The following is a 26,405-nucleotide window of genomic DNA, read 5'->3' as shown; positions in this document are numbered from 1 at the left end:
ACAGGCCACACAGTAGTATATAGCACAGCCCACACAGTAGTATACAGCACAGCCCACACAGTAGTATACAGCACAGCCCACATAGCAGTATATAGCTCATCCCACACAGTAGTATACAGCACAGCCCACATAGTAGTATATAGCACAGCCCACACAGTAGTATACAGCACAGCCCACATAGTAGTATATAGCACAGCCCACACTGTAGTGTACTGCACAGCCCACAATGTAGTATGCAGCACAGCCCACACAGTAGTATACAGCACAGCCCACATAGCAGTATATAGCACAGCCCACACAGTAGTATACAGCACAGCCCACATAGTAGTATATAGCACAGCCCACACAGTAGTATACAGCACAGCCCACATAGTAGTATATAGCACAGCCCACACTGTAGTGTACTGCACAGCCCACAATGTAGTATGCAGCACAGCCCACACAGTAGTTTACAGCACAGCCCACACAGTAGTATATAGCACAGCCCACATAGTAGTATACAGCACAGCCCACATAGTAGTATATAGCACAACCCACATAGTAGTATATAGCACAGCCCACACAGTAGTAAATAGCACAGCTCACATAGTAGTATATAGCACAGCCCACATAGTAGTATATAGCTAAGGTTACATAGTAATATATAGCACAGCCTACACAGTAGTATACAGCACAGCTCACACAGTAGTATACAGCACAGCCCACACAGTAGTATATAGCACAGTCCACACAGTAGTATACAGCACAGCCCACACAGTACTGTACAGCACAGCCCACATAGTACTATATAGCACAGCTCACATTGTAGTATTTAGCACAGCCCACACAGTAGTATATAGCATAGCCCACATAGTAGTATATATCACAGGCCACATAGTAGTATATAGCATAGCCCACACAGTAGTATATAGCTCAGCCCACACAGTAGTATACAGCACAGCCCACACAGTAGTATACAGCACAGCCCACACAGTAGTATATAGCACAGCCCACATAGTAGTATACAGCACAGCCCATAAAGTAGTATATAGCACAGCCCACACAGTAGTATATAGCACAGCCCACATAGTAGTATATAGCACAGCCCACATAGTAGTATACAGCACAGCCCACATAGTAGTATACAGCACATACTAGCTGTGAAAAAGATCATATTAATGGATTTGCTTGTTTTTATGTATCCACTGTAACTACATCCACTTTGCACAAGGACTTTGCATTTTTAATGGAAAAATAAAGAATTGGAAATTTTAAAAGGAGCTGGAACTACTAACTTTTTTTCACACATTGGATTGAAGACACGTTGGGTCAGGACGGGTTCCGTGCACCTGTGAAGGGAATCGGTGAGCTGGCTGAGGCTTCGCCTCATATTTATTTATTTACTTTATATAGTATACAGCACAGCCTGCATCTCTCCTCCCCCCCGAGAATGGCCCCACAGTCCAGTATAAAAATACACTCCTCACCTCTCCTCGTGCCCGCGTTGCTCCCTGCTTCTGTCTCGGTGGCTGCCGCTGCACTGCCTGGGACACAGTGAGTGCGCATGCACCCGCAGTGTCAGAGGCAGAGTGGGGAATGATGGGAGAGGGAGCGACAGCAGACGCTCTCTCCTCCATCATTGCATTCAACTGTACTGGCGTCTATGACGCCGGTATAGTTGAATGCGGCGGCGGCACTGGTGGGGGGGGGGGTGAGTCGGCACGCCTTCTGGCATTTGCCAGAACAGCCCGATGGCCAGTCTGGCCCTGGCTGACAGCCAAGGGTGGCGTTCCCACTGCTCTCTCCTTTTTAACCCCCTTAATGCATTGATTAATAGCAATTGCATCATTCAGAAAGCTGGAAGAAAGAGGGGCTCTCCCTCTCGATCGGCACACCACAACGTAATCGCCCGCAGCTGGGTGTCAAATGATGACCTCTGGGTCTGCCAGCTATGGTGGTCTGTTAGACCATGCCATGGTCTAAATAGGTTCTGTCATTGTAATACTGACAGGTAATTGTAACACTGACAGGTATAATGTATTGCAATGCATTATACCAGTTATCAGAGTAATACAGTAGAAGTTAAAATCCCATAGAATGACTAAGTAAAAATGTGAAAAAAGTTTTAAAAAATGGAAAAAATATTTTAACAAATTCACAAAATAAAGAACAAAAAAAAAGTTATACTAATAAATACATAGACTATGTAGAGACAAAAATAAGCAAAAAACATACATATAATGTACATATATAGTATCACCGGTCCAGAATGCCCCAACCTATGAACTATTACACTAATTAACCACTTCAATGGTAAAACAAAATAATAAAAGCAATACTTTTTCACTATACTGCCTTAGGCCCCCTTCTCATATCCTGATATTTCCGACACTAGAAAAAACAGCAACGGAGCTATCTATGTCCATGTTGCATACGTGTGGCATCTGTGTGCCGTCCGTGTGATGCATCAGTGTGACACATACCAGCACCTGGGAAAAGCTGTACAGTTCACGCTGTTCCCAGGCACAGGCTGCTGAAGGCAGCTCTTATCATTGTCTCCTGGTCTCCCTGATATCAGTACAACCAAGCTACAGCTGACATGTGCCCGCAATAGGCATGGGTGGAATTGTGATCCGCCCACTCCTATTAGCTTTTTAACCCCTTCCCGACCCATGACGCCACGTAGGCGTCATGAAAACCCGTGCCAATCCGACCCATGACGCCTATGTGGCGTCATGGAATGATCGTGTCCCTGCAGATCGGGTGAAGGGGTTAACTCCTATTTTACCCGATCTGCAGGGAGAGGGGGAGTGGTACTTCAGCCCAGGGGGGGTGGCTTCACCCCCTCGTGGCTACGATCGCTCTGATTGGCTGTTGAAAGTGAAACTGCCAATCAGAGCGATTTGTAATATTTCACCTAAAAAACTGGTGAAATATTACAATCCAGCCATGGCCGATGCTGCAATATCATCGGCCATGGCTGGAAATACTAAAGTGACCCCCCCCACACCCACCGATCGCCCCCCCAGTCCTCCGTTATGGGGTCCGGTCCCCTCCGTCCGCCTGCCGGCTCCCCCGTCCTCCTGTCCGCTCCCTCCTTGCTCATATCCACCCCCCCTGTGCTCCGATCCCCCCCCCTGTGCTCCGATCCACCCCACCACCACTCCTTCATACTTACCGATCCTCCCGGTGTCCGTACGTCTGCTCGCTGGGCGCCGCCATCTTCCAAAATGGCGGGCGCATGCTCAGTGCGCCCGCCGAATCTGCCAGTCGGCAGATTCCTTACAAGTACATTTTGATCGCTGTGGTAGGTTCTACCACAGTGATCAAAATAAAAAAAATAATAAATAACCCCCCCCCCTTTATCACCCCCATAGGGACAATAATAAAATAAAGAATTTTTTTTTTTTTTTCACTAGGGTTAGGGTTAGAACTAGGGTTAAAACTAGGGGTAGGGTTAGGGGTAGGGTTAGGGTTACGGGTAGGGTTAGGGGTAGGGTTATGGCATGTGCACACAGAGCGGATCGGCCGCGGATCCACAGGGGATCAGCCGCGGATCCGCAGCGGATCGGCCGCGGATCCGCAGCGGATCGGCAGCGGATCCGCAGCGGATGGGCCACGGATCCGCAGCGGATCGGCAGCGGATCCGCAGCGGATCAGCCGCGGATCCGTAGCGGATCGGCAGCGGATCCGCAGCAGATCGGCAGCGGATCCGCAGCGGATCGGCAGCGGATCCGCAGCGGATTGGCAGCGGATCCGCAGCGGATCGGCCGCGGATCCGCAGCGGATCGGCAGCGGATCCGCAGCGGATCGGCCGCGGATCCACAGCGGATCCGCAGCGGATTGGCAGCGGATCCGCAGCGGATTGGCCGCGGATCCGCAGCGGATTGGCCGCGGATCCGCAGCGGATCGGCAGCGGATTGGCCGCAGATCCGCAGCGGATTGGCCGCTGCGAATTCGAAGCAGTTTTCCATCAGGTTTACAGTACCATGTACACCTAAGGAACACCAAATCCGCTGTGCCCATGGTGCGGAAAATTCCGTGCAGAAACGCTGCGTTGTATTTTCCACAGCATGTCAATTCTTTGTGCGGATTCCGCAGCGTTTTACACCTGTTCCTCAATAGGAATCCGCAGGTGAAATCCGCACAAAAAAACACTGGAAATCTGCTGTAAATCCGCAGGTAAAACGCAGTGCCTTTTACCTGCAGATTTTTCAAAAATCATGCGGAAAAATCTCACACGAATCCGCAACGTGGGCACATAGCCTTAGGGTTAGGGTTGGAATTAGAATTAGGTTTGGAATTAGGGCTAGGGTTTGAAATAGGGTTAAGATTAGGCTTGTGGTTAGGGTTACGGATAGGGTTAGGGGTGTGTTGGGGTTACAGTTGTGGTTAGGGTTGGGATTAGGGTTACGGTTGGGATTAGGGTTAGGATTAGGGTTGGAATTAGGGTTACGGGTGTGTTGCGGGTTAGGGTTGTGGTTAGGGGTGTGTTGGGGTTAGGGTTGTGATTAGGGTTATGGCTACAGTTGGGATTAGGATTAGGGGTGTGTTGGGGTTAGTGTTGAAGTTAGAATTGAGGGGTTTCCACTGTTTAGGCACATCAGGGGTCTCCAAACGCAACATGGCGCCACCATTGATTCCAGCCAATCTTGCGTTCAAAAAGTCAAATGGTGCTCCCGCCCTTGCAAGCCCCGACGTGCGCCCAAACAGTGGTTTACCCCCACATTTGGGGTACCAGCGTACTCAGGACAAACTGGGCAACAACTGTTGGGGTCCAATTTCTCCTGTTACCCTTGCAAAAATAAAAAATTACTTGCTAAAACATAATTTTTGAGGAAAGAACAATTATTTTTTATTTTTACGGCTCTGCGTTATAAACTTCTGTGAAGCACTTGGGGGTTGAAAGTGCTCACCACACATCTAGATAAGTTCCTTCGGGGGTCTAGTTTCCAAAATGGGGTCACTTGTGGGGTGTTTCTACTGTTTAGGCACAACAGGGGCTCTGCAAATGCAATGTGACGCCCGCAGAGCATTCCATCAAAGTCTGCATTTCAAATGTCACTACTTCCCTTCCGAGCCCTGACGTGCGCCCAAACAGTGGTTTACCCCCACATATGGGGTATCAGCATAGTCACAACAAACTGGGCAACAAATATTGGGGTCCAAATTCTCCTGTTACCCTTGTGAAAATAAAAAATTGCTTGCTAAAACATCTTTTTTGAGGAAAGAAAAATGATTTTTTATTTTCACGGCTCTGCGTTGTAAACTTCTGTGAAGCAGTTGGGGGTTGAACGTGCTCACCACACATCTAGATAAGTTCCTTGGGGGGTCTAGTTTCCAAAATGGGGTCACTTGTGGGGGGTTTCTACTGTTTAGGCATATCAGGGGCTCTGCAAACGTAACATGATGCCCGCAGACCATTCCATCAAAGTCTGCATTCCAAAATGTCACTACTTCCCTTCCGAACCCCGACGTGTGCCAAAACAGTGGTTTACTCCCACATATGGGGTATCAGCGTACTCAGGAGAAACTGGACAACAACTTTTGGGGTCCAATTTCTCCTGTTACTCTTGCAAAAATAAAAAAATTCTGGGCTAAAAAAATATTTTTGAGGAAAGGAAATACATTTTTTATTTTCACGGCTCTGCGTTATAAACTTCTGTGAAGCACTTGGGGGTTCAAAGTGCTCACCACACATCTAGATTAGTTCCTTGGGAGGTCTAGTTTCCAAAATGGGGTCACTTGTGCGGGAGCTCCAATGTTTAGGCACACAGGGGCTCTCCAAACGCGACATGGTGTCCGCTAATGATTGGAGCTAATTTTCCATTCAAAAAGCCAAATGGCGTGCCTTCCCTTCCGAGCCTTGCCGTGCGCCCAAACAGTGGTTTACCCCCACATATCGGGTATCATCGTACTCAGGACAAACTGGACAATAACATTTGGGGTCCAATTTCTCCTATTACCCTTGGGAAAATAAAAAATTCTGGGCTAAAATTCATTTTTGAGGAAAGAAAAATTATTTTTTTATTTTCACGGCTCTGCGTTATAAACTTCTGTGAAGCACCTGGGGGTTATAAGTGCTCACTATGCATCTAGATAAGTTCCTTGGGGGGTCTAGTTTCCAAAATGGGGTCACTTGTAGGGGAGCTCCAATGTTTAGGCACACAGGGGCTCTCCAAACGCGACATGGTGTCCGCTAACGATTGGAGCTAATTTTCCATTCAAAAAGTCAAATGGCACGCCTCCCCTTCCGAGCCTTGCCATGCACCCAAACAGTGGTTTACCCCCACATATGAGGTATCGGCATACTCAGGAGAAATTGCCCAACAAATTTTAGGATCCATTTTATCCTGTTGCCCATGTGAAAATGAAAGAATTGAGGCTAAAAGAAATTTTGTGTGAAAAAAAAGTACTTTTTCATTTTTGCGGATCAATTTGTGAAGCACCTGGGGGTTTAAAGTGCTCACTATGCCTCTAGATGAGTTCCTTGGGGGGTCTAGTTTCCAAAATGGGGTCACTTGTGGAGGAGCTCCAATGTTTAGGCACACAGGGGCTTTCCAAACGCGACATGGTGTCTGCTAACGATGGAGATAATTTTTCATTCAAAAAGTCAAATGGCGCTCCTTCCCTTCCGAGCCTTACCATGTGCCCAAACAGTGGTTTACCCCCACATGTGAGGTATTGGTGTACTCAGGAGAAATTGCCGAACAAAATTTAGGATCCATTTTATCCTGTTGCCCATGTGAAAATGAAAAAATTGAGGCTAAAATAATTTTTTTGTGAAAAAAGAAGTACTTTTTCATTTTTACGGATCAATTTGTGAAGCACCTGGGGGTTTAAAGTGCTCACTATGCTTCTAGATAAGTTCCTTGGGGGGTCTAGTTTCCAAAATGGGGTCACTTGTGGGGGAGCTCCAATGTTTAGGCACACGGGGGCTCTCCAAACGTGACATGGTGTCCGCTAAAGATTGGAGCCAATTTTTCATTCAAAAAGTCAAATGGCGCTCCTTCCCTTCCGAGCCCTGCCGTGCGCCCAAACAGTGGTTTACCCCCACATATGAGGTATCAGCGTACTCAGGACAAATTGGACAACAACGTCCATGGTCCAGTTTCTCCTTTTACCGCTGGGAAAATAAAAAAATTGTTGCTAAAAGATCATTTTTGTGACTAAAAAGTTAAATGTTCATTTTTTACTTCCATGTTGCTTCTGCTGCTGTGAAACACCTGAAGGGTTAATAAACTTCTTGAATGTGGTTTTGAGCACCTTGAGGGGTGCAGTTTTTAGAATGGTGTCACTTTTGGGTATTTTCAGCCATATAGAACCCTCAAAATGACTTCAAATGTGAGGTGGTCCCTAAAAAAAATGGTTTTGTAAATTTTGTTGTAAAAATGAGAAATCACTGGTCAAATTTTAACCCTTATAACTTCCTAGCAAAAAAAAAAATTGTTTCCAAAATTGTGCTGATGTAAAGTAGACATGTGAGGAAAGGTTATTTATTAACTATTTTGTGTCACATAACTCTCTGGTTTAACAGAATAAAAATTCAAAATGTGAAAATTGCGAAATTTTCAAATTTTTTGCCAAATTTCTGTTTTTTTCACAAATAAACTCAGAAATTATCGACCTAAATTTACCACTAACATGAAGCCCAATATGTCACTAAAAAACAATCTCAGAATCGCTAGGATCCGTTGAAGCGTTCCTGAGTTATTACCTCATAAAGGGACACTGGTCAGAATTTCAAAAAACGGCAAGGTCATTAAGGCCAAAATAGGCTGGGTCATGAAGGGGTTAAATGCCACTGTCATACTCTGGCCATCATCACACTCAGCGTATGTAAATACGGTCCGTTTATTACGGCCGTAATACGCAGAAATGTTCCCAAAATAGTGATCCGTATGTCATCCGTAGTCAGGGTGTGACAGCGTATTTTGCGCATGGCATCCTCCGTATGTAATCCGTATGGCATCCGTACTGCGATATTTTCTCGCAAGCTTGCAAAACCGACATCTAATGGATTTATGTGCTCAAATGTTCGTTAAAACATATATACAGTATGTATATATATATATATATATGTCATTGAGACACACACATATATATACATATACTGTATTTATATTTAATTCAGTGCGAGATATGTGAAAAGCCGGTAATTCAATTGATGAGACATGGTTTACATACAGTAAACCATCTCATATCCCTTTTTTTTTTTTGCATATTCCACACTACTAATGTTAGTAGTGTGTATGTGCAAAATTTGGGCTCTGTAGCTTGTAAAATAAAGGGTTAAATCGTGGAAAAAATTGGCATGGGCTCCTGCGCAATTTTCTCCGCCAGAGTGGTAAAGCCAGTGACTGAGGGCAGATATTAATAGCCTAGAGAGGGTCCATGGTTATTGGCCCCCCTGGCTAAAAATATCTGACCCCAGCCACCCCAGAAAAGGCACATCTGGAAGATGCGCCTATTCTGGCACTTGGCCACTCTTTTCCCACTCCCGTGTAGCGGTGGGATATGGGGTAATAAAGGGTTAATGTCATCTTGCTATTGTAAGGTGACATTAAGCCAGATTAATAATGGAGAGGCATCAATTATGACACCTATCCATTATTAATCCAATAGTACGAAATGGTTAATAAAACACACACACATTATTTAAAAGTATTTTAATGAAATAAGACACAGGGTGTTGTAATATTTTATTATACTGGTAATCCACCTGAAGACCCTCGTTCTGTAACAAAGGAAAAATAAAAAAACAACAATATATCATACCTTCCGTCGCTCAGATCAAGTCCCACGAAGTAAATCCATCTGAAGGGGTTAAATCATTTTACAGCCAGGAGCTCTGCTAAAGCAGTGCTCGTGCCTGTAAAACCCCCGGGAATGAATGGATTGCAGGGGAATGACCAGTAGTTACCTTGAGTTGCGGTGATGCGCCCTCTGCTGGAGGCCTCCTTGAGACCTCTATGGTTGTTGATGGCAGATTGCTATGAGCGCCACCCTGTGGTCGGCGCTCATAGCAATGCTATAATTTTACTACATAGCAGCGATCTGAGCATCGACTCTATGTAGCAGAGGCGATCAAGTTGTGGCATCTTCTAGCCTCCCATGGAGGCTATTGAAGCATGGCAAAAGTTAAAAAAAATGTGTTTAAAAATATGAAAAAAATAAAAAAAACATGAAAGTTCAAATCACCCCCCTTTCACCCCATTCAAAAGAAAACAATAAAAATAAAATCAAACCTACACATATTTGGTATTACCCCGTTCAGAATCGCCCTATCAAAGAAAAAATGGATTAACCTGATTGCTAAACGGCGTAGCGAGAAAAAAATCAAAACGCCAGAATTATGTTTTTTCGGTCTCTGCAACATTGCATTAAAATACAATAACGGGCGATCAAAAGAACATATCTGCAAAAATGTGGTATCATTAAAAATGTCAACTTGGCGTGCAAAAAATAATCCCCCACCCAACCCGAGATCAAGAAATATAGAGACGCTATGGGTTTCAGAAAATTGCGCAATTGTTTTTTAAAATTTTTAATTTTTTTTCACCACTTAGATAAAAAAGAACCTAGACATGTTTGGTGTCTATGAACTCGTAATGACCTGGAGAATCATAATGGCAGATCAGTTTTAGTATTTAGTGAACCTAACAAAAAAGCCAAACAAAAAACAAGTGTGGGATTGTACTTTTTTTTCAATTTCGACGCACTTGGAATTTTTTCCCCATTTTCGAGTACACAACATGGTAAAACCAATGGAGTCATTCACAAGTACAACTCGTCATGCAAAAAATGAGCCCTCATATTGCCATATTGACAGAAAAATAAAAAAAAGTTATGGCTCTGGAAAGAAGGGGAGCGAAAATGCCAAACCAAAAAAAGCTCCGGTCATGAACGGGTTAATGCTTTATTCCAATAAAGCACTGAAAGAGTTAAGAAACTTCTTGAATGTAGCTTTGAGGACTTTAAGGCATGCAGTTTTAAAATAGTGTGACTTTTAGGTATTTTCGATCACATAGGACCCTCAAAGTCACTTCAAATGCGATGTGGTTCCTAAATAATTGGTTTTGTAAATTTTGTTGGAAAAATGAAAAATTGCTGATACATTTGCAAAATAGACTTAGACATATTGTAAATGTTATGTATCTATTTTGTGTTGTATAGTTATCTGGTTTAGGGGCATACAAATTCAAAGTTTGAAAATTGCTAAATGTTCTCATTTTTTGTAACTGTTCAATATTTTCATAAATAAATGTAAATCATATCTACCAAAATTTACCGTTATCATGAAGTACAACATGTCACAAAAGACAACACTGGATTATGTTGAAGCATTCTAGAGTTATTACCTTATAAATCAACACTGGTCAGAATTTTAAAAAGTGGCCTTTGCAGGAAGGTGAAAACAGGCTTTGGGGTTAAATAATTTTAATTGCATGTTCAAAGAGCCTCCACCATTAGCTTGTTGAAGTTGTGAATACTATTAGTTACACTCATGGATACTAGATTAAAAAGTTTGTGTTTTTTTGTGATTGCAGTTTTCAAGGTCCATTAATATAAAGAAGACATTTAAAAAAACGTAAAAGTTTAGAAGACCCACATTTTATGGGGTGCTGATATTAATATTCTGTTTTTTTGTTTGGTTTTCTTAAATTCTATTTTAGATTAAGTTAAAAAATAAATGGCAAAAACTGTGACCCCTCTTTTCTGCATATTATTATTATTATTTTAGAATTAGGATATGTTAATTTTTTGTTCATGATTTACAGTAATGTACCAATGGACCTTAAAATGGCTAGTGCTTAAATAAATGATATAGTGTGCCGCCCATGAGTTATAAGTGGAAAAAAATTGACTTAATTGCAGTTTTATTGAAAATGTTATGTATATAACAGTCACATAAGCTCCAAAGAATGAACAGTTTGACACTTTGGCGTGGAACACGCTATTCCACAAAATGTACAAAGCACACCCAGGCAGATGCTGACATTTTATTTTATTATTGTAAAAACAGTACCTGCTGTATGTTAAATTAATTTGTGATATTTTTACAGTTTTAGAAAAATGTGGTGAAATATCCATGAACATATGACTTTTAAGTAAATAAAACAGTAACCGTCACTATGGCAATAAGAATGCAAACTAGGAGTGCCAACAATGCAAATAGTTTACAGTATTTGGAATTCTTCTGTTCCTTCTCTTTCTTCTTTAACAAAGAGTCATACCCAGGTGTATAAATATCTTCTAGCCAATAATGTAAATCATGTGGGTTCTCCTGTAAAAAAAATAAGAAATGTCTTTGGTTCGGGCTTAAATTCATAGTATTGGTCACATCTTAGTTAAAGAGGTATTCCCATCTCCAAGATCCTGTCCCAATATGTAGTAGTAATAATATTAGCTAATACCTCCAAATAGAAATGTATTATAGCTTTTCTAACTCGCTATGTCTCTTTCCTCATGTGCAGACACTGCAGGTATCCATGGCTATGACCACTGGCAACTAGCTAACTAAGTTAACTAACAATCACTATATCGGTGGTAGTAACCATGGATACCTAAGGTCCTGTAATGCCTGCACACGAGGAAAGAGACATAGCGAATCAGAAAAACTATACTACATTTCTAATTGGAGGAATTTTCTAATATTATTATTACACCTATTATATTGGGATAGGATCTTGGAGATGGGAATACTCCTTTTAAGTATCTTTGCATTTATCATAAATCAAGTTTTAAATCCTAAGATAGTAAGACAGCTTCTGAGACACCTTCAAGTTCCTTTGTGAAGGCTTTTCCATGGTGTTGCCCACCTGTCACCCATCAATCTCTGGCTGTTATTGCTTCATAGGTAACAGCTGAACTAATCGCTGAATAGGATAGTCTTCCATCTCAGCCACTAATGACATCTTGCTCTGCACCGTGATAGCCTTTGAGAGCAGTGGTGTGAGGTTAATTGAAGACCTGTAGCTGGATGTCTAATTTCACTTGCAGTATAGATTGGATCACTAAACGCCATTCTTAGAATCTGACGAAAGCACATGGGCAACACCATTATTAGGTCTTCATGAGGGAAAGTCAGATTGGTGTTGCAATTTCAATGTTGAGGAGTGTATAATATTCAGAATAACAAAAATGGACTTGTATTCTGTATCTGTGAGATGAAAAAGGCTACAATAAGCCATTCGGTTTAGTCGTGTGCTTTGGCAAAAATAAACAGTCTTGCATGAAATCCAGAAAGGTAATCAGGCATTCAACTCTACCAAGTGAATGAACAACCAACAAACTTACATCAAAGTAAAAAATTGTCAATTCGATAATAGGGCATCGTGTGGCCATTTGTGTTGCTGTCAATGGTTGGCAACAACAATTGGCTTGTGAGCAGGACCCTTATGGTCATTTTCATAGTTGGACAAATTCCAGCCAACCAGAGGGAGGGGAGTACACTCTCTTCCCAGTGGAGTAAAGGTAGAGCCCAGTGCTGAATTCCATTCTGTATTCCATTCCATCAATTCTGCCCATTGGAACAGAAGCAGCCAACCTGGGAACAGGGGCAGTACAATAAGTCTTTGTCACTATAGTGTTCCATGACTTTATAAAATCACACATCTGAGTTTATTTTATACAGTTTACAGAAGTCAGAGATGACTTGTAATATTTTTTACAGTTTTAACAAACATAATATTCCTTTTTTAATGCCCACCTTAGCTGCTGCAGTAAGGGGGAGCTTTCTGAATGCCCCTGCTTTTATACAAGACACCTTCATCATTTACAAAATAAATAGTCTGCCTAAGAATCTAAGGGCTCGCTCACATTAGTGTATAAATTGGCCGAGTGTAATTCGATAAAAAATCATTTTCTCTCTGCTGTATTCGGCATGAGAAAAAAAATGCAGCATACGATGAATTCTAGTAAAAATCAATACAGTGCTAGAAAAAAAATCGAATGCTATACGGACCATCAGAGTGCCATCCGATTTTTGCGGACACATTACAGTTCTGGTGCATAGGAAACTGCAAATAGTCCTGTAGAAGATTAATAGCTGCTGAGTAAAAAAAAACAGACTGTATACGGACAGCGCACGGATGAGAATTGAGAAAAAATTGTCCCACTCTCCTGGATGAGAATGGTACTGATTGTTTACATGCTAGTGTGAGCGAGCCCTTATATTGTGATATTCAGCAACAGGGATACCAAATCTCAGCTAATGAAAACCCTTTCTTTAAAGAGAGGAGACATCATATATCTATAACCTTAGGATAGGCAATGGATTAGTGGTAGTTATAAGTCTGGCCACCCCAATCAATCAGCAGTTCGGAGGGGCTGCATTACTCTTGGAAGTGCTGTAACCTCATCAATGTGTGCACTGGTCCATCTACCTGAATGCCACAGACTTATTAGCAGTAGCACTAGACATTGCAGAGTTATCTTTTCTTGTTCTTTTTGAAGTGGTATTGCAGATTTGTCCTTTTCTGTTAAAAAGATGATCAGTTTGGGTGCACAAGTGTTGGACCCGGATAAAATTATTCTGATGGCCTAAGTAATGTCCATCAATATTGTGATCCCCGAAATCACTGTAAACATTAGAATTTGATTCCTCCTTTATCATGAAGTGTTGTTGTTTTTCTCTACATGTCTGGTGCTTTATTGACAAATATGGCACAGTAGGGTACTTGAAAAAGAGACTTCTGGCAACCCATATTTGTTTTTGCATTATTTTTATTTTAAACAACTCTGTTGGTTTCTGCGGCTGGCAAAGACCTGTAGCACCAACAGGAAATTTGCCAAGGAAATTTTCATGGTCATGTGATTATAGCGTCATGGTCATGTGACCAAGACAACACACCAAAAAAGCACAATAAAGTTATGTACTTATGAAATCTACTGAAGAGGCAGAGTTTTATTTCTGGTGGGACACAATCCCAGGAGCCTTGAGTGCCTGTGGGTTGACAGTGTAAATCCTGGCAGCCCACCCTAGAAGTGAGAAGAGTCTGGACAGCAGGAGAGAGTCTCAGATAAGAAAAGCTACAGGTCTACCTCTTTTGCTCTCCTAATGTCACCTTCCTCTCCAAATATAGCCTGTGCAACCTTCTGACTCTCTCCTCCCCTTTTGGACTGGTTAGTATACTTACCTTACCTTACCCTCTTTTACTTTTGGTTTCTATTTAGCCCTAGAACTAATGACTTCTAAGACAACTTGAGTAAAAGAGTCTAAATATATCTTAGTCTCATCTTGAGTCTGGCATTTTGTACTTTTTGTTTTGATTTGGTGTTTGTATTTGTTTTGGAGTTTAATTTGAGGTCATTTTAATTTTGTAGTCTGTGTTGAGGTCTGAATTTATTTGTTTTGCTATATTGGCAGCATTTGGTACCAAGAAGGCGAAAATGCCTCAAACTGCAATAATCAGAAGTCATCATGGTGGTCAGGTCCAAAAGGAAGAGAAAAGGAAGGAAAATGTCGGCAGAATATAAATCACTTGTGAGTCACTGCACCTGACTGTACTGTATTCAGTTATATGGTCTGCAGAGTCCTTGAGTAGAACTTGTATCTACCACTGCATGATCACTGGTGGTATTTTGCAATGCCTTACTACAGTACCAATTTTAACAACTATGACCTTTGTTTTTCTGCCCATCTTTGTGGTTATCCCTGTTTATGCTTCCTCACACCTCAAAGCGCTAGATGTTTTTTGGGGGAGACAATACCCTTGCATACCTTCATATATAGAGAGAGCTTTGGATTTGGTAACTGACTGTCATAATCCTGAACGGTCCATGATGGTTGTTTCTTCTTTGTTTCAACTTTATGTCCTTTCGGTATATCCTTGTATAGTGGGTTACTTTTAATTGCAGATTTCAGTATTTCTGGAGTAAAGTGATCGACAAGTGTTTTGTCAAGTACTGTTGAGCTGTCCAGTGTTGATGGCTGTTGAGGTTCTTTGACATTGACGGTATCTTTCTGTTTTAAAATAAATATTCAAGAATGTATACCTTAACATAAAAGACTATGTTGCAGTAATACAATCATGCATTACATCAATTACGGTAATATTTATAATTTCATCTTAGAATTTTATTATATTCTGGATCAACATGTTGGAGCATGTTAGGTTAGGATATGGGTTGAACTAGATGGACTTAAAGTCTTCCTTCAACATTAAAATCCATGTTACCATGTTACTATGTTACTATAGTTACATAGTTACATACTGTAGGTTAAAAAAATGCCTAAATTTACATTAGGAATATTTTTGTGTTGCTCAATGGGTAACTAAGGATTGCTGTGTGTAAATCTGTCTCCCTGCCAATTAATACATCAGATCTGGATATATTTTATCCTCTTTCTCAAAATTATATTTTTCACTCTAGTTTGATGTTCATCCCCCCAAAAACAGGCCAAATATATTCACATTACTCTGATGTGCTGTATGTTTGGCAAAACAATGGAATCGGCTTCTAAAACTCATCTAATCTGTATTCCCTGACTGTAATATTATACCCAAACTAGGTGCTGATAAAAGATGAAGACGGCTCTTAAATGTACTAGGGACAGGGAACTTAGATTAGTGGCACCACTCCATCGTTGCAATAAAAAAAATGCTGAGCTGTGCTTTAAACATGTGAGTAACTTGAAAAGTGCAAAGATTCACATATTCAAAATGATTTTGTGTTGAGTTTTGCACTATCGCGGGACCAAAATATGCACAAAGCTTAAAAAAAAAGGAATATGACTCCTTTACATCCATGTTATGAACTTTTTTTTAGGTTACGTTATGGATATCAAGGTCAAAATCCAGTGAGTCCCACTATGAAATCCATATTTCCTATGATAGAACAGAAAAACAATAAGCCCAACACAGTCATGAACGTAGCTTATAATTCAATAAATACTGCTATTTAGCACTTCTTTTGATAAATGTATTAAGTATTACATTGTACTTGTTACATCATGATTTACAGTTCTAATTTGAATGTATGGGACAATATTGTTATCAATAATGGTAACCTTTATTTTTTCCTTGAGCGAATCATTTTTTCATCTTTGAAATACAATGCAGCATATGTATTAAAATGTCTTGTGATGTATGAGATATAGGTCTTACTACTCCGGAGCTAGAGTATTTACTAGAGTATTTACTATAATATATATCTTGCTCTTTTGTAAGGAAAAATGTAATCTATATAAATATGAGCATATCAAATGTGTTGGACAGGTTTCATGCCTGTGGCACAAATATATACTTAGGCTAAAAGATGACCTTTCTTTTCTCTGCCACATTTATATATGACCCACACTATGTTAATTTCTTATTGTACTCACCTGTAGGTAAACCCTGTTGTGCCATTGTCTTGCATGTAAAGCAGCAGAATTTGTGAGTAAATTGTTCACATCCAAACGAAGGAATTTATCTGGGTGGTTGTTGTTTGGCAAAACAGAGAGATCCATGTTTCCAGCTCATTGCATGAGGTAAACCACATAAGAAGGCTACAGCTGCTGGAGAATACAGTCTACATCCATTATTCATATGAGGTGTCACAGCTATTGAAACCGTAATACATTGCTAGTCTAGATTCCACCCTGGATAACTTTAGGTCTTAGCTCTAAATTTTTTACAATAAGGATATTTTCATGCAAACGTTAGTGGATAATCTATGCACTGTAACGTGAACAAGAAAACCATGTCCATAACTAGAAATTGGGTCTAGAGACTGATACATTGAAATGTTCAAAAGTGTTAATCTACGCTATTCACAGTGTATGTGTAAATAGGGACTGAGTAGAGATGCAAACCAAGTCCTCTGAAAGCTGGAGATCCTGACGAATTCAAACAATTTGCGATTTTCCTCTCTTATATTGCAAAAAACAAGTCCGGAACCATGTCACACATTGCTGAGGAGAGTGGGTTCAATATGACATCAGGTTTGGCCATGTGGGCTTCCCCATAATGCCTAGAAGATATCACATTACATGGTCTAGGACAGCCAATCGGGTGGGGGGAGGCACTATCACAGCCACTATAAAATATGTGAGCTATTTTAGGGCTTTACAGCCTAGGGATAGGACATCAGGCCGCACAGCTCATCATTACATCATAGCAAAAAGTTAATTTATTTAAGTTCTTCAATACAAAAATGGCCTAAATCAAAGTGTGCTGTGCCATGGCAGTGCAGAATAATATAGAAAATTGGAGTGGTAATCTCAGCCTATGAATATTAATAGATGGATTCAAGGGATAGGGAGGTGCAAGACCTGCATAGTCAGTGCATTGCTTGATATGTGACATACTGCAGTAACTTAAAAATACCTTCATTTTTAATTTGATGAATTGATGGATAATATTATGAAGTATAGAAGCTTCTTTTACCCTTTAATCTGTCATTGGTTCAGTGGATAATGATGACCATGTGTCACTTACTGAAGCCTTTGAAAGAAGGTACAAAATTCTCCTACGTCATACGGACATCACCCAGACATAAAAAATGTACACACAAATGGCAATATGGATAACAATTGTCCGTGTTTTCTGTACGGATGATTTTTGATAATCATGTCTGAGTTACAGATTTTTAAAGAATGGTTACTGTAGCAAAAAATTGCTTACTTAAGGGTACTGTCACACAGTGCAACTTTCCAACGATCACGACCAGCGATACGACCTGGCCGTGATCGTTGGAAAGTCATTGTGTGGTCGCTGGAGAGCTGTCACACAGACCGCTCTCCAGCGACCAACGATGCCGAGGTCCCGGGTAACCAGGGTAAACATCGGGTTACTAAGCGCAGGGCCGCGCTTAGTAACCCGATGTTTACCCTGGTTACCAGCGTAAAAGTAAAAAAAAAAAACGTACATTCCGGTGTCCTTCAGGTCCCTTGCCGTCTGCTTCCCGCACTGACTGAGTGCCGCCGTAAAGTGAAAGCAGATCACAGCGGTGACGTCGCCGCTGTGATCTGCTCTCACTTTCCGGCCAGCAGTCAGTCAGAGCGGGAAGCAGACGGCAAGGGACCTGAAGGACACCGGAATGTGAGTATGTACGGTTTTGTTTTTTTTTTACTTTTACGCTGGTAACCACGGTAAACATCGGGTTACTAAGCGCGGCCCTGCACTTAGTAACCTGATGTTTACCCTGGTTACAAGCAAACGCATCGCTGGATCGCTGTCACACAATGATCCAGCGATGACAGCGGGAGATCCAACGACGAAAGAAAGTTCCAAATGATCTGCTACGACGTACGATTCTCAGCAGGGTCCCTGATCGCTGCTGCGTGTCAGACACAGCGATATCGTATGGATATCCCTGGAGCGTCACGGATCGTACCGTCGTAGCGACAAAAGTGCCACTGTGAGACGGTACCCTAATGAAAGTAACATTTTATCTGTTGAGATTTAGACATTCCATTTGTAACGAACAGTAAAAATTTTAAGTAACAATATAATGTTTTCAAACAAGCTAATGTTAAATCAAGCGCATATAGATTTTTCTTTTTTTAAATCTTTATTTTTTCAATTAATTCACATAGATTTTTTTATGTCCTTTTATTCAAAACACACAAGGCAGTGTCAATGGCAGGAGAGTATGGAGTACAACAAAGCACTGTACAATTTGCATTGATCAAATGAAAGCTTAAAAACTTTTTTTAATCACTGGTGGCTAAAAACACTTTCATGTACATGATGGGTAAGATGTTGACAGAAGTTGAAATTCAGTGAAACAAATGTCCCGGTGTGATCTGTAATGACCTGGCTATAACAGTGCAATAGTGATTCAGTGTAAACATATACAGTGTCTGTATTCAAGTTGTTGTGCGCAGCAATCTGTACTGTCCTGAGAAAAAAGCAGTTTGCATTGGATATGAGCAGAGATCAAGCTTTTTGTTTTGTCATTGAAGGTACTTTTTGGTGTAAATTAAGCATTTTCTTCTAAAACACATTGGAGGCACCTAAAATAACAGTTATTACAACAGTTAGGATTCCTGAAACTGAAGAGCTTAGTGATGTCAACTGCAGTGTGGCTGAAAACTAACATTTGATCAGCACATTGGTGGTTATACCATAAAGTAGCCAAATCAGCCGGCAGAGTTATGGGCCAGGTATTATTTTTGTTCACATCTCTTTTATGCTGTCGTAAGTGGTATACTGTGGGAGTGTTCCCCAACGTATACCTCCACCAATCTACAGCACTGTTAAGCAAATATAGGCATATGTTGGCCATTGACTCCCATTGTAAAAAAAAATAATCTATATCTTGAAATATGTTCCTCTGTACAGGAAAAGTATAACAAACTGTGAGTGTTTTGTTGTTTGTTATACAAAAACACAAAAAAAGAGTGAATTTTGCTTCACTCATCAGGGGTTATCCACTTTTTAAAAATCCCCACTACTAGGGCAACCCCTTCTTGAACAAAATGTTCGGCCCCGATAAAATAATAAAGCCTGTACTCATCTTTCGTGCCAGCAAACTTCCAGTGATGTCAACACTCGTGGTCACGGGGCTGTGATGCGGTGGTATGACATGTGATGCCCAGGTGCCCAATCAGTGTGTGCGTCACTGTCTCCGTCTTCAGACAAACTGAACATGAAGAGGAAGTCCAGGCTGCAGCTGATGTCTGGCTTCCACTTCATGTTAAGTGTGTCCAAAAGCAAATACTGTGATGCCAGCGCTGATTGGCCACCAGCGTCATGTGTTACAACACCACATCACAGCCACAGGTAGAGCATGTGCTGACACAGTGGGTACGGTGGCGGCACAAGAGGCGAATATAGGCTTTATTATTTTATCAGGGTCAAACATTTAGTTTAAGAAGAAGTTGTCCTAGTTGTGGACAACCTCTTTAAAACAGACACCCTTCTAATATCAAAACCACCATGACGATCGACTGCTAATCACGGTTCTAGCTCTTGAAACAAGGATGAATGGACCAGGTCTGTCAAAATTAAACCACTAAAGCCTATCGGCTCTCCTTTCCATGGAGGGATGGCCATATTCCCCAATAGACCATGTGGAAACTATTTGTCAAGATGAGACCTCCCCTGTAAGCAATCATTCTATGGGATTGAGTCTCTTGTTATTTTAGGAATAGACCATGAACAACTAAGCAGTTAATGCCAACTAAATAACATCAGGTCATGCTAAGATCACACAAGGACATTAATATATGGGTAGCTTTTTATTATAGATTGAAAGATGAAACCAGAAGACAAAAAGGCACACACACGAGTTTCTAGTATAGCACCATATTATGTGAGCAGCATGTTCTGCTGCGTCATTACTCCAAAGCTACAGTACACGCTTTATATATTTTGTATTGTGTGACATGCAATAGACTTTATTGCAAATGTAAAAACGGCAGCACCTTAATTGTCTGCAGCCACCAGTGATGTAATAATGAGGTTCAGACAGAAATTTTCACCATTTCTTAAAACTACCCTGATAACAATAAAACTTTGAAATCTTCCAGGGAATTAACTTTAACATGACCTACAGTATGTCACACGTAACACGCCAGTTAAGGTTGTCTTGTAAAAATAGCATATTCACTCACACCAATGGCCTTGAATGTGGTCATTAAGTAGTTAACTCATTGATGAGCTTCACAATCTCCTTTACATAATGCCTCTATTAGATTTCAGTAGTGATCCTTTCCAGAAATCCACAAGTGTGCTTTGTGAAGACTCAAGTGTTACTGTATAAGAGGCTACAAGCCATTTCCATCTGTTTAAAGTCTGGACATACTGCAGAGGTGGCACAGGGCCCTTGTGCCCCATGTAAAGTAACCGATGAGTAGAAGTAGCCTAGATATTAGGCCGGGGTCTCACTAAACTATGGAAAATCAGTCCGAGTCCCCTGCTGAGAGTCGCACAGGTGTTCTCCGTATTGTCATCCATGTGTAATGCGTTTGCAATACAATTTTCTCGCACCTATGTATCCGTATGGCATCTGTAAGGCATGCATATGGCTTTACATTTCTCACTGGTTTTCCCCATTGAATTTAATGGCTCAATGGGCTGAAATGAGGAAACTGTGTGTGTATTTCTTGCAAGTCACATGGATGGTCCGTGTGGTGTCCAATTTTTTGTCTCACCCATACGCTTGCATTGGCGAGACTCAGATGATATACACGTAAAATCGCAGCATGCTGCGAATTTACACGCACGTCGAATACGCCTGAGAAAAAATACGGTGATGTGAGCTGCCCCATAGATTAACACTGGTCCGAGTGCTATGTGATGTTTTCTCACATAGCACTAATCCGTATTCTACGCTAGTGTGACCCCGGCCTTAGAGAGATAATGCCCTCTCTGCTCTAGCTATGGCCAGAGTCAGTTGAGCTAGCACCTTCGGAAGTCAAAACCATAAAACAAAAATGAAGACAAATTTGTTTTAGGCATAGCACCGTATGATGTGAGCAGCATGTTCTGTTTCACGATCTGAAACATACAGTTCATGGTGTACATTTTATATTGTGTTTAAAATATAATAGCAAATTTAGTTTAAGGGAAGGAGATGCATGAAATGAATGGGGCAAAATTTGTTTTCTGACAAACTACCTTTATTTGCAGTCAATCGTTTGAGGAGACTCTCAAGGTATGAAGTCATCTAGAAGCTAAGTAGATTAGTGTTTGGCATGATTTAGGTTATGATGTGTGATATATACTATATATACACTATATGAGTGATGTATGCATACAGGTAGGTACCGAAATATTTGGACATATACCAAACCTTCGTGATTTGGGCTCTGCATGCAATTATTTTGGAATTAAAATGAAACAACTGTGATGCCATTGAAGTGTAGACTTTCAGGTTTAATTAAAGGGAATCTGTCAGTAGGATCAATCCTCCTAGGCTATCTATATGGGTATGTAGTCATAATAAGCTGAATAAAATGATACCTTGATTTCTCTGATCTGATGTATTATGCTACAGAAATCCACTTTTTCTTATTTATAAATAAGTTGTTCCAGGCTATGGGTAGGATGTTGCCTGGAAGGTAACTCTGCCTCCAGAGCTCATTTTAAGTAAAAGGAGGAGTTACCAGTGTGAGACAAGTAACTAACACAGAGCAGGAGAAATGAAATTTGTCTTCTTGCAAACACATTTTTTTGCAGCTCTCTGAGCTCTGCTGTGTTGCTACAGTATTGCAACCCTATTTACCTGTGAGATGTAAGCTGAAGATGAGAGGAATCTGCAGATGTGTAAGCTATAATCACACGCAGCTCTGCAGTGAGATCAGCAGAGCAGAGAGAGGCCATTACACATCACACTGGTTACACCTCCTTCTATTTAAAATAAGCTCTGGAGGAGTTATCTTTAGGCAGCATCCTTCCCAGAGCCTAGAAGAGGTCATTTACATAAAGTGATTTCTCAAGAATAACGCATCTGATATTAAGCATACAGGTAGGTCTTTTTTTCAGCAGTCTATAACCTGTATTCCCGTATTCATAGTTTAGATACATAAAATGTGGTGACAGATTCCCTTTAAGGGGGTTGAACAAAAATATCCTGTGAAACATTTAGGAAATGCAACCATTATTCTACAAAGCTTCTTCATTTCAGGGGCTCAATAATTGGATGAATTAACTTTACCATAAATGAAATGTTGTAATACTTTGTAGAGAATTATTTGCAGGCAATGACTGCTTCAAGTTTGGAAGCCATGGATGTCACCAAATGCTGGGTTTTCTTCTTTTGTGATGCTTTGCCAGGCCTTTACTGCAGCTGACTTCAGATGCTTGTTTGTAAGTCTTTCTGCCTTAAGGTTTGCCTTTAGCATACAAAATGTATGCAGGATTGAGATCTGGTGATTGACTTGGCCATTGCAGCATATTTCATTTCTTTTCCTTAAAAAAAACTCCTGAGTTGCACTTGCAGTATGTTTTGGGTCATTGTACATCTGTAGACTGAAGCATCTGCCAATCAACCTTGTTGCATTTGGTTCAATCTGAGCAGAGAGTATAGCCCTGTACACTTCAAAATTCATCCAGCTATTTACAGTGCCTTGCAAAAGTATTCAGCCCCCTTGAACTTTTCAACCTTTTCCCACATTATCATGCTTCAAACAGAAAGATACCAAACGTAAATTTTTGGTGAAGAATCAACAACAAGTGGAACACAATTGTGAAGTTGAACGAAATTTATTGTTTATTTTTAATTTTTGTGGAAATTCAAAAACTGAAAAGTGGGGCGTGCAATATTAATCGGCCCCTTTAACTTAATACTTTGTTGCGTCACCTTTTGCTGCGATTACAGCTGCAAGTCTCTTGGGGTATGTCTCTATCAGTTCTGTACATTGAGAGACTGAAATTCTTGCCCATTCTTCCTTGGCAAACAGCTCGAGCTTAGTGAGGTTTGATGGAGATTGTTTGTGAACAGCAGTTTTCAGCTCTTTCCATAGATTCTCGATTGGATTGAGGTCTGGACTTTGACTTGGACATTCTAACACATATATGTTTATTTGTGAACCATTCCATTGTAGATTTTGCTTTATGTTTGGGATCATTGTCTTGTTGGAAGACAAATCTCCGTCCCAGTCTCAGGTCTTTTGCAGACTCCAACAGGTTTTCTTCAAGAATGGTCCTGTATTTGGCCCCATCCATCTTCCCATCAATTTAAACCATCTTCCCTGTCCCTGCTGAAGAAAAACAGGACCAAAACATGATTCTGCCACCACCATTGTTGACAGTGGGGATGGTGTGTTCAGGGTGATGAACTGTATTGCCTTTACGCCCAACATATCATTTGGCATTGTTGCCAAAAAGTTCGATTTTGGTTTCATCTGACCAGAGCACCTTCTTCCACATGTTTGGTGTGTCTCCCAGGTGGCTTGTTGCAAACTTTAAATGACACTTTTTATGGACATCTTTAAGAAATGGCTTTCTTCTTGCCACTGTTCCATAAAGGTCAGATTTGTGCATTGTGCGATTGATTGTTGTCCTATGGACAGACTGTCTCACCTCAGCTGTAGATCTCTGCAGTTCATCCAGAGTGATCATGGGCCTCTTGGCTGAATCTCTGATCAGTCTTCTCCTTGAGATGAAAGTTTAGAGGGACGTCCGGGTGTTGGTAGATTTACAGTGGTATGACACTCCTTCCATTTCAATATGTGACAGTGCTCCTTGGGATGTTTAAAATGTTTGGAAATCATTTTGTATCCAAATCTGGCTTTAAACTTTTCCACAACAGTATCACGGACCTGCCTGCTGAGTTCCTTGGTCTTCATGATGATCTCTGTGCTTCAAACAGAACCCTGAGACTATCACAGAGCAGGTGCATTTATACGGACACTTGATTACACACAGGTGGATTATATTTATCATCATTAGGCATTTAGGACAGCATTGGATCGTTCAGAGATCCACAATGAACTTCTGGAGTTAGTTTGCTGCTCTGAAAGTAAAGGGGCCGCATAATATTGCACGCCCCACTTTTTAGTTTTTGAATTTCCACAAAAATTTAAAATAACCAATAAATATTCATTCGAGTTCACAACTGTGTTCCACTTGTTGTTGATTCTTCACCAAAAATTTACATTTGGTATCTTTATGTTTGAAGCATGATATGTGGGAAAAGGTTGAAAAGTTCAAGAGGGCCGAATACTTTCGCAAGGCACTGTATGTCTTCTGTCACATCATCAATAAAAACTAGTGAATCAGCACCAGTGGAAGCCATGAATGTCCATGTCATCACCATCTTTTACAAAGGATGCAATGTGCTTTGGATCATTGGCCATTTCAAATCTTCTCCATATATTTTTTCTTCTATTATTCTGGTACAGGTTGATCTTAGTTTCATGTGTGCAAAGACTAATTTTACAGAACTGGGTTGGCTTCTTTAGATTCTGCGATCATCCACCACTGATGTCTTCTGTGGGCGTTCAGGTCTTTTTGGGTTCCTAAGCTCATCAGTTTAGTCTTTTTTTTCAGAATTTACCAAACTGTTCATTTGGCCACTCCTAACATTTCTGATATCTCTCTGATGAATTTCCAAATGCAAATGCCACACCTGAGATCATCTCCAGACCTTTTGCCTGCTTCTTTGATGATGGATTGTAAAGCGCTGCGGAATATGTTGGCGCTATGTAAATAAAATTATTATTATTATTATTATGGATTAATGAGAAAATAGACCATGCAACCCATTAAAGAGCTTTTGAGATCATTTTCCAATTACATTTGATGTCTTTAAAAAGAGGCAGCTATATATTAAAGAGTAGTAATTCCAAAACCCTAACTCCCATTAGGATGTGAATACCCTCAAATTAAAGAGTCTGCACTTTAAGCCCACATTGATTATATAACTATCTTCTATATTTTGATAAACAGCTAAAATTCCTAAACTTGAGTCACTGTCCAAATATTTCAGGACCTACAGTATTTATTGATCGATTGACTGATCGATCGATCTATCTAATCTACCTACTGTATCTCTCCGATACATATCTATCTATTAAAGATAGATAGCTAGATAGATAAATCGATCGATATTGGACATATACAATACATATACAATGTCAAATATATTTAGGACAAACAAGGAAAGGGAATTATTTTCTAATATTTCCCTATGTATATTTTCACACTCCCTTGTCCTGCAATCCGCTCTAACAAATATACCATGCTGGAGAATGGATATACTGCACTGCTTTCCTGATCCTAATATGGCTGCTGATGGGTGAGCATGTGAACAGATCCATTCAGCCTCCTCCAATGGAAATACTGCCTTCCCAATTGCAGTGTTTTTGCATTGGAGGAGGCCCATGGACAGGTCTGATCATATGCTTCCCTTTAACCTTATAAGGTGTAATTCCATAAAATGACCAGGAAAAAAGAGAAAACAACGGACACTATTCTTTCTAGTAAAATGATGGACACTATAACAGAAACCTGAAAAATCCCAGTATAGTCAATTGGGTTCACCAGGTGCCAATGGTGTCCATCATGAGACAGATCCTTCCTCTGCTCATTTGCATTTTTCTGCTCTTAGTAATAAACAGAGAAATGGAAAGGTGATAGTACAATCTTTGTGTTTTACATGATCAGGTTTGTTTTATCAAATTCAAGGAAATGCTAGTGGATTACAATTATTTGTTATAAACAAGTCTTAATGGAATTGAAGGAGCACTTTTGGCAGATTGTGTAATAATATGAAGATGAAGTCCTTCATTCTCAAAAAGGTCCGGTTTGTGTTATCTAGAAGTATAAACAGCATGGATTTTTGTGTAATGTTGATTAATTTCAAAGCCATTGGTATAGAAACATAACTAATAAAGAGTAATTGGTGAAATGATAGGGTGGGCCATGTGAAGAATAACGTTGAACAATTATAGCAGCAGTGCCTAAATGTTTTGGAACATTTTTGCAAAGGTTAATTGGGGAGTGTAAATTTTCCCAGTGGGGTCATAATTGATCTTAGACCACAAG

General features: G+C 40.6%; 1 protein-coding gene across 1 annotated transcript; it reads right to left on the bottom strand.

Annotated features, from left to right (window-relative positions):
- Nucleotides 1-11,023: 11,023 nt before the first annotated feature.
- Nucleotides 11,024-16,437, bottom strand: MINAR2 (membrane integral NOTCH2 associated receptor 2). The gene is made up of 3 exons (XM_077280813.1): nucleotides 16,310-16,437; nucleotides 14,705-14,947; nucleotides 11,024-11,266 (listed from the first exon to the last, which is right to left on the bottom strand). The coding sequence occupies exons 1-3, from the start codon at nucleotides 16,433-16,435 to the stop codon at nucleotides 11,087-11,089; spliced, it is 549 nt and encodes a 182-aa protein (XP_077136928.1). The 5' UTR covers nucleotides 16,436-16,437; the 3' UTR covers nucleotides 11,024-11,086.
- Nucleotides 16,438-26,405: the final 9,968 nt, after the last annotated feature.

Source organism: Ranitomeya variabilis, chromosome 1 (assembly GCF_051348905.1).
Source record: "Ranitomeya variabilis isolate aRanVar5 chromosome 1, aRanVar5.hap1, whole genome shotgun sequence".
NCBI lineage: Eukaryota > Metazoa > Chordata > Amphibia > Anura > Dendrobatidae > Ranitomeya > Ranitomeya variabilis.
The sequence above is the reverse complement of the archived record's forward strand: the minus strand, read 5'-3'. Positions and strand labels throughout refer to the sequence as shown.

Bases quoted from the DNA above. Each gene is read 5' to 3' on its own strand.
- MINAR2 (XM_077280813.1), bottom strand. From the start codon at position 16,435: ATGGATCTCTCTGTTTTGCCAAACAACAACCACCCAGATAAATTCCTT. The intron at 14,948-16,309 runs GTGAGTACAATA...ATTTTAAAACAG, and splicing joins ACAACAGGGTTTACCTACAG to AAAGATACCGTCAATGTCAA. The intron at 11,267-14,704 runs GTATGCAAGGGT...TTTTTTTTACAG, and splicing joins AGCTCTCTCTATATATGAAG to GAGAACCCACATGATTTACA.